This window comes from Capra hircus, chromosome 7, assembly GCF_001704415.2.
Source record: "Capra hircus breed San Clemente chromosome 7, ASM170441v1, whole genome shotgun sequence".
Taxonomy (NCBI): Eukaryota; Metazoa; Chordata; class Mammalia; order Artiodactyla; family Bovidae; genus Capra; species Capra hircus.
Window position 1 is genome coordinate 14,411,841 of NC_030814.1, and position 16,133 is coordinate 14,427,973.

At 41.1% G+C, this 16,133-nt stretch overlaps 1 protein-coding gene across 2 annotated transcripts in view; it reads left to right on the top strand.

The window, feature by feature from the left end:
* ERAP1 (endoplasmic reticulum aminopeptidase 1) overlaps positions 1–16,133 on the top strand; it is a 37,670-nt gene that overhangs the window by 17,050 nt on the left and 4,487 nt on the right. For both annotated transcript variants that reach the window (XM_018050014.1, XM_005683451.3), the window contains exons 7-18: positions 46–159; positions 1,529–1,660; positions 5,047–5,178; positions 5,339–5,410; positions 6,714–6,868; positions 9,126–9,205; positions 9,982–10,165; positions 12,010–12,166; positions 12,799–12,983; positions 14,665–14,826; positions 15,257–15,397; positions 15,943–16,024. In XM_018050014.1, the coding sequence (XP_017905503.1) occupies positions 46–159; positions 1,529–1,660; positions 5,047–5,178; positions 5,339–5,410; positions 6,714–6,868; positions 9,126–9,205; positions 9,982–10,165; positions 12,010–12,166; positions 12,799–12,983; positions 14,665–14,826; positions 15,257–15,397; positions 15,943–16,024 (1,596 nt within the window). The remainder of the gene's footprint in view (positions 1–45; positions 160–1,528; positions 1,661–5,046; positions 5,179–5,338; positions 5,411–6,713; positions 6,869–9,125; positions 9,206–9,981; positions 10,166–12,009; positions 12,167–12,798; positions 12,984–14,664; positions 14,827–15,256; positions 15,398–15,942; positions 16,025–16,133) is intronic.

Below are 16,133 nucleotides of genomic sequence, written 5' to 3' on the forward strand. Positions count from 1 at the left end.
TGCCATAGAAATCTGTGGATAAACTGAATAATATTTTCCTTTCAGTGGTTTGGGAACCTCGTCACTATGGAATGGTGGAATGATCTTTGGCTAAATGAGGGATTTGCCAAGTTTATGGAGTTCGTGTCAGTCAGTGTGACTCATCCAGAACTGAAAGTTGTAAGTTATATTTACTTACTTTTTTTTTTTTTTTTTTTACATTTTAGGTTAATCTGTTGCTGGAAAACATTATATTTACCAATGCTTGGTTATGGAATTTATAGAAAGATTGATAACCTCCCTAGGAGTTTAAAAATGGATCAGGTTTCCAAAATGCTGGTGTACTTTAAAGATATCTCACAAAGACTTATTTCCACACTCAGTTGCTTATTTCCAAATCTATGAGTTATGAAGTTAGTACTAAATTGTCCTCCCTGAGTGTCAAAGAAACAGAAATAATGACAACTTGTTGTTCTGTATCATTTTCCCTCCTTCAGGCTGCTCACTGGAGAAGTATTAGGTACAGATTGATGTTATTTCAATAGGGTCCTACTTGCCAAATCAAATGAGTTTTAAGATAATTGTACATTTGATTGTATAAGAACCTAGACTCATGGGTCACAAACTTACTAGTTTGGAATCTCTACATGATAATTTCAAAAGTCATGTGTTTAACTTGTGAAAATCAAATGCAGTATAATTAGAAAGAAACATTATGTAAAAACAATCCTTTACCATATTTTGATTTTCATTTGTACATATTCATATCCCCATTTTCATCTTCCTATATACATAACTTATATGTGAAAAGAAAGTGAAAGTGAAGTTTCTCAGTAGTGTCCGGCTCTTTGCGACCCCATGGACTGTAGGACTGTAGGACTGTAGCTTACCAGGCTGCTCCATCCGTGGGACTTTCCAGTCAAGAATACTGGAGTGGGTTGATTACAGTATAGTAGATCATAATAAGTATTTTCCTGTTTCCGTATAGTCTTTAATAATAAAAGTGATCATGTATGCTTATTGTTTTATTGTGTAATATGCCCTAATCAGATTATAGTTGGAATTTGTTCTCCATTGCTTTTTCTTTCACTACATGGTTAAAGCTAAATTTTTTTGCTTTAAAACCACTACAATATTGTAAAGTAATTAGCCTCCAATTAAAATAAATGAATTAATTTACAAAAAAATAGTATAGATGAAGACTGGAGATACTGAAATCATTATATATTTTAGTTTCATATTTGGGTACGATCGGGGTGTAGGCATAATGTTTTTATTTTTAATAGGAATGTTCTTTATTCTAAGGTGATAAATATTTAAACAACTTTTCAATATTGAGCTAAATCACTGTTTCCTGTCTGTTCCTTAGAAGATAATTCTGTTTAATTTTGTAAATTCTATAAACATATAATAAATATATAATAAATATATAATAGGTCACATCAGAAATGTGGAGTGTAAACCTGTTATCCCACGTGCAGCCAGCCTCATTTCATAGTTTTTGATCTAAATGTGAATCACTGGTGATGTTGTCTTTTGATCTTAATAGGAAGAGTATTTCTTTGGTAAGTGTTTCAATGCAATGGAGGTGGATGCATTAAACTCCTCACACCCCGTGTCCACACCCGTGGAGAATCCTGCTCAGATTCGGGAGATGTTTGATGAAGTTTCTTATGACAAGGTAAAAATGTATTCTAAGGATACAGTTTGCACACTAAACTTACTGGAGTGGAGAGGCTATAGCTAGGGCTGTGGGGGACTTTCCCTTCAATAGGACCGACCTGGATTGAAGGCTTTCTCTTCTCACTCAGGCTGCCCAGAGTCAACTTTTTTAAGGCCTGACTTTAAGTATGGCTTAAAGTCCTAAAGATTATCCTGTTGTCAGTTCTTCATTTACCTTTGTAAGTGAATATTCACAGTCTACAGAAACTTTTTATTTATCCTTCAGCAAATAGATCTTGATTGAGCTTTAGCTTTGTATCAGGCAAAAACACCTGCCCTTTTGTAGCTTTGGGTGACTTCAGAAACAGTTATCCTGCAAAATGTGTTTAATAAAAGAACTGGAAATTGTTGCCAATGTATAATAGCTGGGAGATTTTATATAAAAATCCATATTACTGGCTTCTCTTTGAAGGAGATAGAATTCTGGTTATACCAGGCTTCTATTTCCCTTAGCAGTTTGGACTGGAGGTAAGTCATCGCTAGTTTACGAGATGAGGATTCTGCTTTTTAACTTTCCCTTCCATCCCCAACCATTTCCATTATCCTCACTGAGGCAGAGAATGTGTTGTTTATCATAAAGCTTGGCTGCTTTATGTGTAACAAAGGGAAAAGTATTTCATGTTTGCATGTTTCCATCAATAGTGCAGAGTAGATAAAAGCAGACAAAAACAGACATATAAACTCACACATAGATCAGCGCAATTGAATAGAGCCCAGAAGTCAGCTCAGGAATATAAGGTTAACTTACGAGAAAAGACCCAAGAATACACGATGGTAAATGGAGTCTCTTAAATAAACGATCATTTAGTTCTTCTGACACCATATACGAAGGAAGAAAACTGCACCACTGTCTTACGCGACTCACAGAAACTAACTGAAATGGATTAAAGACTTAAATGTTAGGATCAGAAACCATAAAACTCCTAAATGGAAAATAGAGAGGAAAAGCTTCTTGACATGTGTCTTCGCAGTGATTTTTGTGTTTTTTTTTAATATGTGACACCCAAAGCATAAGTGCATAAGCAACAAAGGCAAAAATCAACAAGTGGAGTCACACGAGACTAAAAACCACGTGCACAACGAAAGTGGAGTGAAAGGCAGCCTGCTGAACGGGAGGATATCTGAAAACCAGGTGTCCGACAAGGGATTAGTGTCCACAGTATATAAAGAACGCGTCAACTTGATTACTAAACAATCTGATTTTATTTTTATTTTTTACACTTTATTTTTTTAAATTCTTTTCATGGAAAGGCATTTTAAATATAGCATTGTGTATGTGTCAGTCCCAAACTCCCGATCTCTCCCCCTCCACCACCCTTCCCTCCTGGTAACCATAAGTTTGTTCTCTGGGAGTCTGTCAGTATGTTCATTCGTATCATTTGTTTTAGATTCCAGATTTAAGCAATATCATATGACATTTGTCTAGCTCTATCTGATTTACTCCAGTTTGTATGATATAATCTCCAGGCCCATCCATGTTGCTGCAGATGGAACTATTTCATTCTTTGTAATGGCTGAGTAAAAACAATCTGATTTTAAAAGAACTGAATAGAAACTTTTCCAAAGACAAACATATGACCAATAGGTACATTATAAAATGCTCAACGTCGCTAATCCTTGGGGAAATGCAAGTCAAAACACAATGAGACACGGCTCCACACCTTAGAATGGCTAGTCTCAAAAAGACGAATAGCAAGTGTTGAGACGATGTGGAGAGGGGCAACCCATGTGCACTGTGGTGGGGATGTAAATGGGTCTGGCCACCATGGAAGATAGGATAGAAAACAAGATATTACAAAATAGAGATATCATAGCCAGCAATTCCGCTTTGAGGTATTCAGAGAAAACAAAAACAGTAGCTAAAAGAGAGACATGTACCCCGTGTTCCTGGCAACCTTATTTGCAATAGGCCAGATGGTTGTTTCCTCAAGTGTCCATTCCATGGTAGAATATTCAGTCATAGAAAAAGGAAAGCTTGGCTCTTGTAACTACATGGATGAATCTTGAGGGCATTCTGCTAAATGAATTCAGACAAATCCTGTATGACCCCACTTATAGGTTAAATCTAAAAACAAAAACACACAAAGAGTGAGTTCATAGGTTGGTGGTTGCCAGGGGCTTAGAGAATAGGTGAAGATATCAAAAAGTAAAATCTTGCAGTTATAAAATACATCATGGGGATATAATGTACAGCATGGAGCTGTAGTTAATAGCATTGTATTGTGTGTTTGAAAGTTGCTAAGGGGAAATCTTAGAAGTCCTCCTCACAAGAAAAAAATTGTAACTGTGTCATGATGGGTGTTAACGAGGTGTACTGCGGCGATCCTTGTGCGGTACATGCAAGTATTGTACACCTGAAGCTAATGTTATCTATCAATTATACCTCCATAAATTATACCTCACAAATCCTCATCTCTTGGCAGGGATATGCACCAATGCAGACCTTCAGGGACCCAGGCTCTGCCCATCTAGTGGCTACTGTCTCCTAGAACCAGAGAGAGGGAGACTGTCTCTACCGTGAGGGGACCTAAGACATTCTCTTGGCAAAGGAGATTTTGAGTTATGTCTGAAAGATGGATTGAGGCCTTTCAGGAAGTGAAGTAGGAAGGGTTTCCTAGGAAGGGGCACTCATGATTTCCTAGAAAACTCAGGGTGGTGTTTTGAGCAAGATGGAAGGAGGAAGGAGGAAAAGTTCTTGGTGGTTAGTTGTATGAAAAGTTCGGGGGAGACAAAGAACATGAAAGCATTTTTCTTATCCTTGGACTCCCGTCCCTAGTTTGTCACCTGTCTGACCACTGGAGATATTCGAGTTTGTGGTCCGTGATCTAGGAGAGTGGGCGAAGAAGGGGAAAGCACTTATCGCGGGAGTGCAGAGTGTCTAGGAGTTCTCTTGCCCCCTTTCTCACCTTGCTCTTGCTGGGCCAGTTTTCTGTGCTCAAGGCTGCCAATTCTTGCCCAGTGGGCTCCGCCATTTCTCACCTGTTCTCACCTTTGATTCCATCTCTCCCCACTCCTGCCCCAGAGGGGCGGCGGGAGAACTGCGTGGTGGTCCAAAGTCCCAGGTTTATTCTGCACCATCGCCCACTCGCCTGTGAATCATGGAAGCTGGCAGATGATGGGGAAGTTTGAATGCTGACGTAAAATAGCAGTCCTGGTGACTAAAGCATGAAGAGTCACATTGATCCCCCGCCTCAATCGGTCCAGGTGTAACCCACTGTTTCTAACTGTTCTGCAAGTGATCAGACGCTAAAAATGTTACGCATCTTAATGAATGGCTCCAACACAGTGACAGTAGGTGAGACGGAGGTGGACGACAGCTAACAATTATTTATGTGGTCTTTTCAGGGAGCTTGTATTCTGAATATGCTAAGGGACTATCTTGGTGCCGACGCATTTAAAAGTGGCATTGTGAAGTATCTGCAGAAGTATAGCTATAAAAACACGAAAAACGAGGACCTGTGGAATAGCATGGCAAGCGTGAGTATGTTTTCACATATCTCTGTGTTTGGGGTTGGCAGGCTTATTGCCTTATTTTGTTTTTGTTCTGTACCACATTAATCCCTCTGAGAAGAATCACAAGTGGTTTTTCTTTTTTTTTTCCAAAGGACTGAGTGATGTGTTTATTTTTGGTTTTTAGATTTGCCCTACAGATGACACGCAGCACATGGATGGATTTTGTTCTAGAGGTGAACATTCATCTTCAACCGCGGTAAGTTTTCACATCTGTACGCATTACCCCAAAGCCCATTCTTTTACTCCCTTTCCTTTGAAGGATAACTCTGTGCCAAGCTTTCTGAGATCCTGGATCTTATCAGTCTCTCTGTAGATAAGGCTGCATTTAAACTATACCAGAGTGACAGCCATTTACAATTTTTCTAAAGTCTCTCTATACAAGGAAGTTTTCCAGCCATCTTTGGTAACATTATCTCACTGATATTAATTTCTTCAGCTTCACTCTCTGGAAAGCAGTAGATTTATGATGTGCTTCTGTGATAGATTAGGACTATATCCATCAGGCTGTGTCGATTGTTTCCATAGCCCTTCATTTGTGAAAAAAAAAAAAAAAAATAGATGGCGTGAGCCTTGTCAGGCACTTACGATGTGTCAGGCACGTGTGAAGCACTTATGTGTATAATCTGCTTTATTCTTCACAATAAGCCTATGAGCAAATGCTATTACCCCTATTTTTACAGCTGGGGAAATGAAATCCAAAGGCATATGATTAGTAAATTGCAGAGCAGGGATTTGAATTGAGATCTAACTCATGTCTCTAACTGCTAAGCTATAAAGAATTCATAACACCTGAATCACAAAGCAGCCTGAGTCTCTGTTTATCTGGCCTTGTGGAATATTTTCACAGGTAACTTAGTGTGAGCCTGGAGATTCAACAGAATTATATCCACTCGATTTTTATTTTCTTGGCTGTTTTGCTTTCAGAGACAGATTTATTCCATAGTTTCTAGATGTGTCCCGTGGAATGTTTTATCCTTTCATTAGCTCTTAAATATTATTTGAAAGCTTTTTTAGTATCAAAGAGTAAATGCTCGTTTGAGTTAATGGCTGGCTGTTGGGCTGTGGGCCATGTCGGTTTTATCACTTGGGAAGTACGGGCTCTCAATACAGCACTTTTTCCCCCACCTTGCTTGTTGGATAGACAGCATCCTTACAGAGGTGTTGCACACCTGGCCACTTTCTGTCCTTTCTCTCCCTGCCTTCATACACATGCCTGCTTTTGTGCCCAATGCCAAACCCAAGGTCTGCCCAGGAGATCCAGCTGTGGTACCTGTTTTTATGACAGAAGAAAGGGAGAGAATGAAAAGCGACTAGTTGGTGCTCTGGTGGATATGCTATGGCTGGAGCCAGCAGGGGAAGGGAGCGGGCTGCGGGCTGGGAGCAGCGGAAGGGACAGAGGAGAGCTTCACTGGCTACAGCCCCTGCAAGCTCAAGCTTGGGTTCTCTTCTTAGAGGTGGGTCCAAGTAGTTCACGTATCTGCCTTTTTCACATAAACCAGCACTGGCGACGGGAAGGCCTTGATGTGAAAACCATGATGAACACCTGGACGCTGCAGAAGGGTTTTCCCCTGATAACCATCACCGTGAGAGGCAGGAACGTCCACATGAAGCAAGAGTACTATGTGAAAGGCGTGGCCGATGCCCCAGAAACTGGGTAAGGTTCACAGGCAGAAACTCATCTGTTGCCTCGGTAGTGACGTCTGCCTGGTAGGATGAACCCTTGTTCTTGAACTAGTGCCCTTCCCTTTGTTGCAAAACACGTTAATCAAACCTAAATACCCTATGAAGCTGACTTACACACCACCATCTTTTCAAAAGGATAAAGATGATCTATAATTACTTAAACATTCTCATGGTTTGTAGTTAGACATGATGGTAATTTTCAGTTACTGGATTGAAGTCAGCTCTGAGCATTTGTTGCTAAATTACAACAGTGCCTGTGGGTAGGGTTGGAGCTGAGGACATAAACATTTAGGTGATTTCCGGGAAATGCAAGAGACTTGATTCTCTTCTTTGCCAGTCTGATTTGGATCCCCAAACCTGTTCATCAGCTTAACACTACAGAGGGCATCGCTGGAAATGAGACACTGCAACTTGACTGACGCTGCTGCTGCTAAGTCGCTTCAGTCGTGTCCGACTCTGTGCGACCCCATAGACAGCAGCCCACCAGGCTCCCCCGTCCCTGGGATTCTCCAGGCAAGAACACTGGAGTGGGTTGCCATTTCCTTCTCCAATGCATCAGAGTGAAAAGTGAAAGTGAAGTCACTCAGTCTCTGGATGGACACTGTTAAAAAAAATCTTTTTTTTTGAAATAATTTCAGACCTCTGGAGAAGTTATAAGGAGAGCAAAAAATTCCCGTATAATCTTGGCCCAGATATGTGTTAATTCTTCACCACATTTATTTTATATGTCTATATATAACCTAAAATATCAAACAATTCCAAAAGTATGATCTTTATTTCTCTCTGTATATATGGCAAACATATTTTTAACTGTTTGAGAGTAAGTTGGAGGCATGATTCCTCTTCACCTGAAATACTTCAGTATGTTGTTCAGTTGCTAAGTCGTGTCCAACCCTGTGACCTCATAAACTGCAGCACGCCATGCTTCCCTGGCCCTCACTGTCTACTGGAGTTTGCTAAACTCATGTCCATTGAGTCGGTGATGCCATCCAACCATCTCATCCTCTGCTGCCCCCTTCTCCTTTTGCCTTCAATCTTTCCCAGCATCAGGGTATTTTTCAGTGAATTAGCTCTTAGCATCAGGTGGCCAAATTATTGGAGTTTCAGCTTTAGCATCAGTCCTTCCAATGAATATTCAGGGTTGATTTCCTTTAGGATTGACTCGTTTGATCCCCTTGCTGTCCAAGGGACTCTCAAGAGTCTTCTCCAATACCACAGTTCAAAAGCATCAATTCTTCGGCACTCAGCCTCTTTATGGTTCAACTCTCACATCCGTACATGACTACTGGAAAAATCATAGCTTTCACTACACGGATCTTTGTTGGCAAAGTGATGTCTCTGCTTTTTAATATGCTGTCTAGGTTTGTTATAGCTTTTCTTTCAAGGAGCAAGCGTCTTTTAATTTCCTGGCTGCAGTCACTGTCTGCAGTCCATGAAAATAAAATCGGTTACTGTTTTCACTATTTCCCCATCTATTTGTCATAAGTAGTATTTTCTAAAAAGAAGAAAATTGATTTATATAATCACAGAACCTTTATCAAAATTATGAAATGAACTTGATACAATACTATTATCAAATGTATCAACCTTATTCAACTTTACTCAGTGGTCCTAATCATGTCTTTATAGCAAAAGAAAAAAAAAAGAAAAAACCTGGTTCAGGATTTAATATAGGATCAGATTGTATTACTTGTCATATCTCCTTAGTTCTTTGATTTCTGAACCAGCTCCTCAGTCGGTCTTTCTTGACCTTGATATTTTTGAAGAGTAGAGGATAGCTCTTTTAAAGAATGTCCTTTGATTTGAGTTTTCTGCTGGTTTTATTTTTTCACAGTCAGATTCAGCTTGTGCATCCTTGGCAGGAATTCCATGGAAGTGATGCTGTGCTCTTCTGAGTATATGATTTAGTAGAAGGCACAGGCTGTCAACTCCTCCACATCTAGTGGTCTCACTTTTACAGTCACACCCCCTGAGATCCCTATGAGACTGTCAGGGCTTCCTTGAGCCCAGACTCCTGGCTCTATTCAAGGAGTCCAAGAAGAATGAATCAAACCCAAACTGGCAGCTCCCACAAAGCTGGAAATGGGCTGGGATGTTTTGAGCTCTTAACTCTAGCTGTTTCGGATACCCTCTTTCTTTAAACAAGCCAGTGCCTGGCACACGGTGGGTGATTTAGGAACTGCTTGCATTGAATCAGCAAGTGAACTGTCTGTCTTCCTTTCTCTTAGGCTCCTGTGGCATGTCCCACTGACATTCATTACCAGCAAATCAGACGCAGTCCAGCGCTTTTTGCTGAAGACAAGAACAGGTAATTTATTGTGGACCTAACTAGCTTACTTCAAGGAGGAACTGTTTAAATGTATAGGATTTAGATAATCAGTTTTCCTGGGTATTTATCTTGGGTAAAACAAAAACAATTGGGTCAGACTTCATCTTCAGCAGATCCCTGACTTTCAATTTCTAGTGAAGAATATAGGTTTGACTATACTGTCCGATTGCAAAAAAGAAGGCCAATATCTTGCCAGGTAGGGAGTAAAACAGGTGAGTTATATAATTCTGAGGACGAGAGACACTTGGGAAAATCGCCCCCGCCTTTAACGTTGATAAGTTAAGTGAAGTCACTCAGTCGTGTCCGACTCTTTGCGACCCCATGGGCTGTAGCCCACCAGGCTCCTCTGTCCATGGGATTCTCTAGGCAAGAGTACTGGAGTGGGTTGCCATTTCCTTCTCTAGGGGATCTTCCCAACCCAGGGATCGAACCCAGGTTTCCTGTATTAGAGGCAGACACTTTAACCTCTGAGCCACCAGGGAAGCCCTTAACGTTGATGGGTTGTATCATACATGTGGCCTGAAACATTTACATTCTCATAAGTCTATAAATCTCACAAAATTCGTCTCTTAAACTAGTATTGGCTTTTGTCTATTGGGATGCTGTTTTCTGGTTTCTAAAAGCAGTGCGTTCAATATGAAACTCATTTCAGTATTAAAGTTGTTGAGTATTAAGCCTGCCTTTAGTCTCTGATCAGAAAAGCTTTTACCAGTAAAGAGAGAAAACGGAGCTGTGATTTACTTTATTTGCTCTAGATGTGCTCATCCTCCCAGAAGAGGTGGAATGGATCAAATTTAATGTCGGAATGAATGGCTATTACATTGTGCACTATGAGGATGATGGATGGGACTCTCTGACCGGCCTTTTAAAAGGAACACACACGGCAATCAGCAGTAATGATCGGGCCAGTCTCATTAACAATGCATTTCAGCTCGTCAGGTAATGCAAGCCCCCCTCACAGTCTTGGTTTATTCCTGAAAGCTGCTGTTATCATTCAAATCTCTGATTTCTAAAGATGAAAACGATTGATTGCTAGTAAGAAATTGAAGGATGTTTTCTCCCAAGTTCTCCTAACAATTCAGGGTTGCTTTTAGCCTCAGGATTAACCTCTTATCTGTGTCTGCTGAGGACCGAGGTAAAGAAAGGAATCTGTATTTTAATCTTTTTCATTAACTACTTGGATCAGATGGAGGCAGAAGTGTAGAGAACCAGGAGACCAACATCCCGGAGAAGCCTCTTGCCTGGCCCTTAAAGCCTAGCCCAGCAGCTTTTCCTGGCCTTGCTGTATGTAACAGATCAGGTTTCTCCCTGCTGGGTGAAGGCTTCTTAGAAGACTGAGGTCGCCCAGACCCGAGCTGTCGTCATTACATCTCTTGGACTAAAGGAGAGCGGTTCCCCTGTCCCATCGCCATGCTACCCAAACTGGATGCCTGGACGTCACAGCATCGTTTTGGCATGCAGCTCAGAGGACATGGTCTAGCCAAATGACCTTTGGGTGGGAGAGGATAATGTTCACTTTTTTTTTTTGCCCCATAACATTGGCTTTTCAGGAAATCTTCCCCATGCCTAAAACTCAAACTTCTTCACTCTTTAGGTAGAAGTGACGTCCAAGAGGAATCCCCCAAGTGGGAGAGAATACTGTAATTCTCAGCTCCATGTCTCTCTGCTTTAAAATGTTGAGTTCTTCCTTTGGCGGGGGCCTCTCGAGGTGACAGAAAGCAGTGGGGGATAAAGATAGGGGTTGCTTATGAAGCCGTTTCTGCCTGCCTGAATATATTCCCCTCCACAGTGCTGCTGCTGCTGCTGCTGCTAAGTCGCTTCAGTCGTGTCCGACTCTGTGCGACCTCTTAAATCACTGTGTTTACTTACGTGCGCACGTACCCTTTCCCTGAGGCTTTTAAGACCAACTCTCATTATAATGACGAATTTTTTAGATCTCTGTTCAGTTTCTTTTTGTATTGTTGTTTTTTAAATTTGTACAAATTTTAAAAAAAAATTTATTTTAATTGGAAGCTAATTATTTTACAGTATTGTAGTGGTTTTGCCATACATTGACATGAGTCAGCCATGGGTGTACGTGTGTCCCTCATCCCGAACCCCCCCTCCCACCTCACTCCCCATCCCGTCCCTCTGGGTCATCCCAGTGCACCATCGCTGAGCACCCTGTATCATGCATCGAACCTGGACTGGCCATCTGTTTCACATATGATCATATACATGTTTCAATGCTGTTCTCTCAAATCATCCCACCCTTGCCTTCTCCCACAGAGTCCAAAAGTCTGTTCTTATATTCAGTTTCTTTTTGAAATGGAGATGAGGATGTATTAACTCCAGGGACTCATACTGGTGACTGAGTGGCGGGCTATCTGGTGAAGCTTCCTGAGGGATCTTTGATCACAGTTCCTGTTTCACTCTGGCAGTCCAGCAAGGTTCGATGTTTCCTAGAGGGACAGATGCTGACCTGCTGCCATTGTATCTTAACCACAACCAGTAGAGCTCTACTATTATATGTGGTTAGATAATATAATGTAATATATTACATTATATTATATTATATATTGTATGTGGTTAGCTCTACTATTCGAGAAAGTTCCTTCACAGTGCAAACACGCCACGTGTTATATGTGACAGGAAAGCTATTAGTATAAAGGCCATTATCTGTAAGGAGTTGTCTATATCTGACTGAACATTTTGCTGGAAGCTTGTTAAAATAACTTTTGAAGCAAATAGTTGATTTCCTGGATTTTTCTTTCAAACTGCTAACCCCAGTGTCTCTTGACCAGCACTGGAAAGCTATCAATTGAAAAAGCCTTGGATTTAACCTTGTACCTGAAGCATGAAACTGAAATCATGCCAGTGTTTCAAGGTTTGAATGAGCTGATACCGATGTATAAGTTAATGGAGAAAAGAGAGATGAATGAAGTGGAAACTCAATTCAAGGTAAAAGGCTGGAATAAATTGAAGAGTTTTAGATAACTGGTTTGCTTTGGTGCGGGTGTGGAAAAGATTTCTTACCATGGTGTATATTTTATACATGTCTTGATATATTTTAAAGAAAATTGCAATTATCTCCATATTTGAGTTGACCCGTGAAGATTTTGGTTTTATTTTGGCACTGAAAACAGGCATGGCACTGTTAGACACTTATCCATCCCCTCATGTGGCTAGTTCTTTATGTCATTTTACTTCTGTGTTGTGGTGGTTGCTCTTAAGATTTTCTGGGACTCAGGTACTTAAGTAACGACATAGTCGTTACTTTTGGCAAAATGTCATGAAGTCTTGTTGTATAGTTTGCTCTCAAAATGTCACATTGACTGTCTCTTTTAGTGAGTTTTGAAAGTGGCAGCTCATCCTGATTTTAAGTAGACAAAGTATATAAGATGGTTAGGGAAATACTTGAATCATTCATCATTTCTTGCTTTTGACCCCTTTTATAATTAAATAGAAACCGAACCGCATGGTTTTGAAAATCTGAGTTGGCCTAAGCTCTAAGAAGCAATCCCCATCACCCGAGGGTGTGCTGAGTTCTATAAACCACGAGATGACTGGTGACTGGTGTGGCTTTCCCACAGGCCTTTCTCATCAGGCTGCTGAGGGGCCTGATTGACAAGCAGACGTGGACGGATGAGGGCTCCGTCTCGGAGCGAATGCTGCGGAGTCAGCTGCTCCTCCTTGCCTGCGTGCGCAAGTACCAGCCCTGCGTGCAGAAGGCAGAAGGCTATTTCAGACAGTGGCAGGAAGCCGGTGGAAACCTCAGGTCTGTTTTTCTTGAGCAACTAGTTTGTTCATGTAAGGGGTTTCTTTTCTGTTTTCTATCATCATGACTCAATGTTGGGGGCAAACAAGAAACAAGTATAGATAAGACTCTTCTGGTGCTCTTCAGGGAAAATAATTTTTTTTTCTTTTAGATTTATCTATGCTCCTCTCAACTTTCTGCTTGAAGAAATGCTAAGAGGAAACTTCTATGCATAAAAGTCAAATATCTGAACCGTTAGAATGGGATTAGAATATTTACTGGGGTTTTTTGTATAGCTAAGGATACAAAAGGGCTTCCCTTGTGGCTCAGCTGGTAAAGAATCTGCCTGCGATGTGGGAGACTGGGGTTTGATCCCTGGGTTGGGAAGATCCCTTGGAGCTAAGGGAAAGGTTACCCACTCCAGGATTCTGGCCAGGAGAGTTCCATGAACTGTATAGTCCATGGGGTCACAAAGAGTTGGGACACAACTGAGTGACTTTCACTTGGCCCCAGATAATCCTTTCTTTTGAGTTTCCCTGATAGCTCAGTTGGTAAAGAATCCGCCTGCAATGCAGGAGACCCTGGTTCTGTTGGGGTCGGGAAGATCTGCTGGAGAAGGGATAGGCTACCCACTCCTGTATTCTTGGGCTTCCCTGGTGGCTCAGCTGGTGAAGAATCCACCCGCAATGCAGGAGACCTGGGTTCGATCCCTGGGTGGGGAAGATCCCCTGGAGCAGGGAAAGGCTACCCACTCCAGGATTCTTGCCTTGGGGAATTCCATGGACTGTGTGGCAAAGTGTGACACAACTCTCACACAAGTGACATGGGGTGGTGAAGAGTTGGATACGACTGAGCAACTTTCACTTCACTTCACTTCAAGGATACAAAGGTGGCTTCCCAGGTGGCTCTAGTGGTAAATAACCTGCCTGGCAATGCAGGAGACGCAAGAGACACAGGTTCTATCCCTGGGTTGGGAAGATCCCCTGGAGTAGAAAATGGCAACCTGTTACAGTATTCTTGCCAGGATAATCCCATGGACAGAGGAGCCTGGCAAAGTCAGACATGACTGAGTGCGTGCACACACACACACATACACACACACACATGGGTACAAAACCTTATTAGAACTGAGACAGCTGTGCTGGGCGGGAAGAGAGGCAGTGCCTCTCATCAGAGCTTTTTCAGGCCTCTCAAGCTCCCGACAGGTGGGGAGGGGACACAGAGGGGTACGGGGCCAGGACCAAGGCCTTTTATATTTGTGGCTTAAATCCCATGCAGGAAATACTAAGCGAACAATATACGTACTTCCATTTAAAGAAGTGCCTACAAACAGTGGTCCTATTGGGGTCCTGACTTTTGTTCACAGACTTCATCTTAAGTCTAGTTTGATTTTTTTTTCTTTTGTCTTGAAAAGTGACTACTATTGAGTCACTTGGCATCATTCAAGTATGTTAGAAACAGATGTATTTAAAGAAGTGGCATTTCACAGTGTATTTTTGAGAAAGCTACCTAAAACCAAACTCAGTTACTCTTTCTTGCCTCTTTCATAAAATGTTACTGAAGGAAAGAGGTTATTTTGGTGTATATTTCCAAGCACACGTCTCTGATTGTGGAGCTGGTTTATCACTTCATAAGTAAGTCTCCTGCATGCAAACACACTTCCTTCATCCCAGCCTCTCTCCTGCTGTGTTCTTTTCCACAGCCTGCCCAACGATGTGACCTTGGCAGTGTTTGCCGTGGGGGCCCAGACCCTCGAAGGATGGGATTTTCTTTATAGTAAATACCAGTCGTCATTGTCCAGTACTGAGAAAAACCAAATTGAATTTGCTCTCTGTATCAGCCAAAATAAAGAAAAGCTTCAGTGGTGAGTAATTCATTCATGTTCATGTAGCCAAGACGGGCTAAATGAGAGCAGATCCTTCTGGTACCTATTTTTGTTCTCTTGGCCAGGAACCACGTTTTCTGCTGGGAACATTTATGCAGGAGGGTGCACATCTAATGTGTATGGTAAATAATTAGGGAGCAGCGAGTATTAGGAAAAATATTTTGAGGAGTGTGTATTTGTGTATCTTTAACACATTTAGAAATATATACTTGGTATCCTTATTTAGCCACTTGTGAGCAAAAAGAGAGACTATATGAGAAGGGGTGTTGTAAATATAAATGTTAGTTTTTATTATTATGTAGCTATAGTGAGTTTCGCAGCTTTTTTTCTTTCCACACATCATTGTATTAAAAAGTTCAGAACTTTTTCAGGGCCTCTTCATTGCTAACATGTCTCTTAATCATTCTAGGCTACTAGATCAAAGTTTTAAGGGAGATGTAATAAAAACTCAAGAGTTTCCAGATATTCTTAGAGCTATTGGCAGAAACCCAGTGGGATATCCGTTGGCCTGGCAGTTTCTGAGGGAAAACTGGAACAAACTTGTGCAAAAGTAAGTCGTGCCAAAAACTGCTGTGACTGGGAAAAATTCCTGAACCTCGCTGTGTTTTAGCCGAGTTTGTCAGATACCAGGGGTTATCCAAAGGGATTCTTTTGATTGAAGATAGGAGGTAGAGGTACCCAAAATATCCTTAGAAAACATGAAACTCTAATTCAGTGCTAACTAGTGGATCTGGGTGGTCAAGTTTTTCATGCCACGTGGAATAATCTCTTCCTGTACCCTGTGACCGATATGAAGCCTTCTTCTGCACAGTTCAATCCAAGTCTTCTATTTAATGCTTGCACATTACATCTGCCTTTGTAAGTAGCACTTATTACTTGTGTCATTTTCTTTTGGGTACTTTATCTTTTATTCAGTGGCTGGCATGTTTATTTTTTACAACTATATCTTAGCCCCTTGGAGCCAAGGATCATGTCTTATCTTTTTCATGCCTAACTAGTGTTTGGTGGATTGCTATAACATATGTTGAGGTACTTAAAAGTACATATGGAATGAGCAAATACTTTATAATACATTTTCGCAATTTCTATTTCTAGGTTTGGACTGGGCTCAAATTCCATAGCCTACATGGTAACGGGAACAACAAATCAGTTTTCAACAAGAGCACGGCTCGAAGAGGTAAAAAAAATAAAATAAAAAGCTTTCTTTTTAAACCTAAGTGACAGTTAGCTAATAAGTTACCTAATAAATAGGGGGTCAGCAAAATACTTGAAGGGCCTGCTGAGTT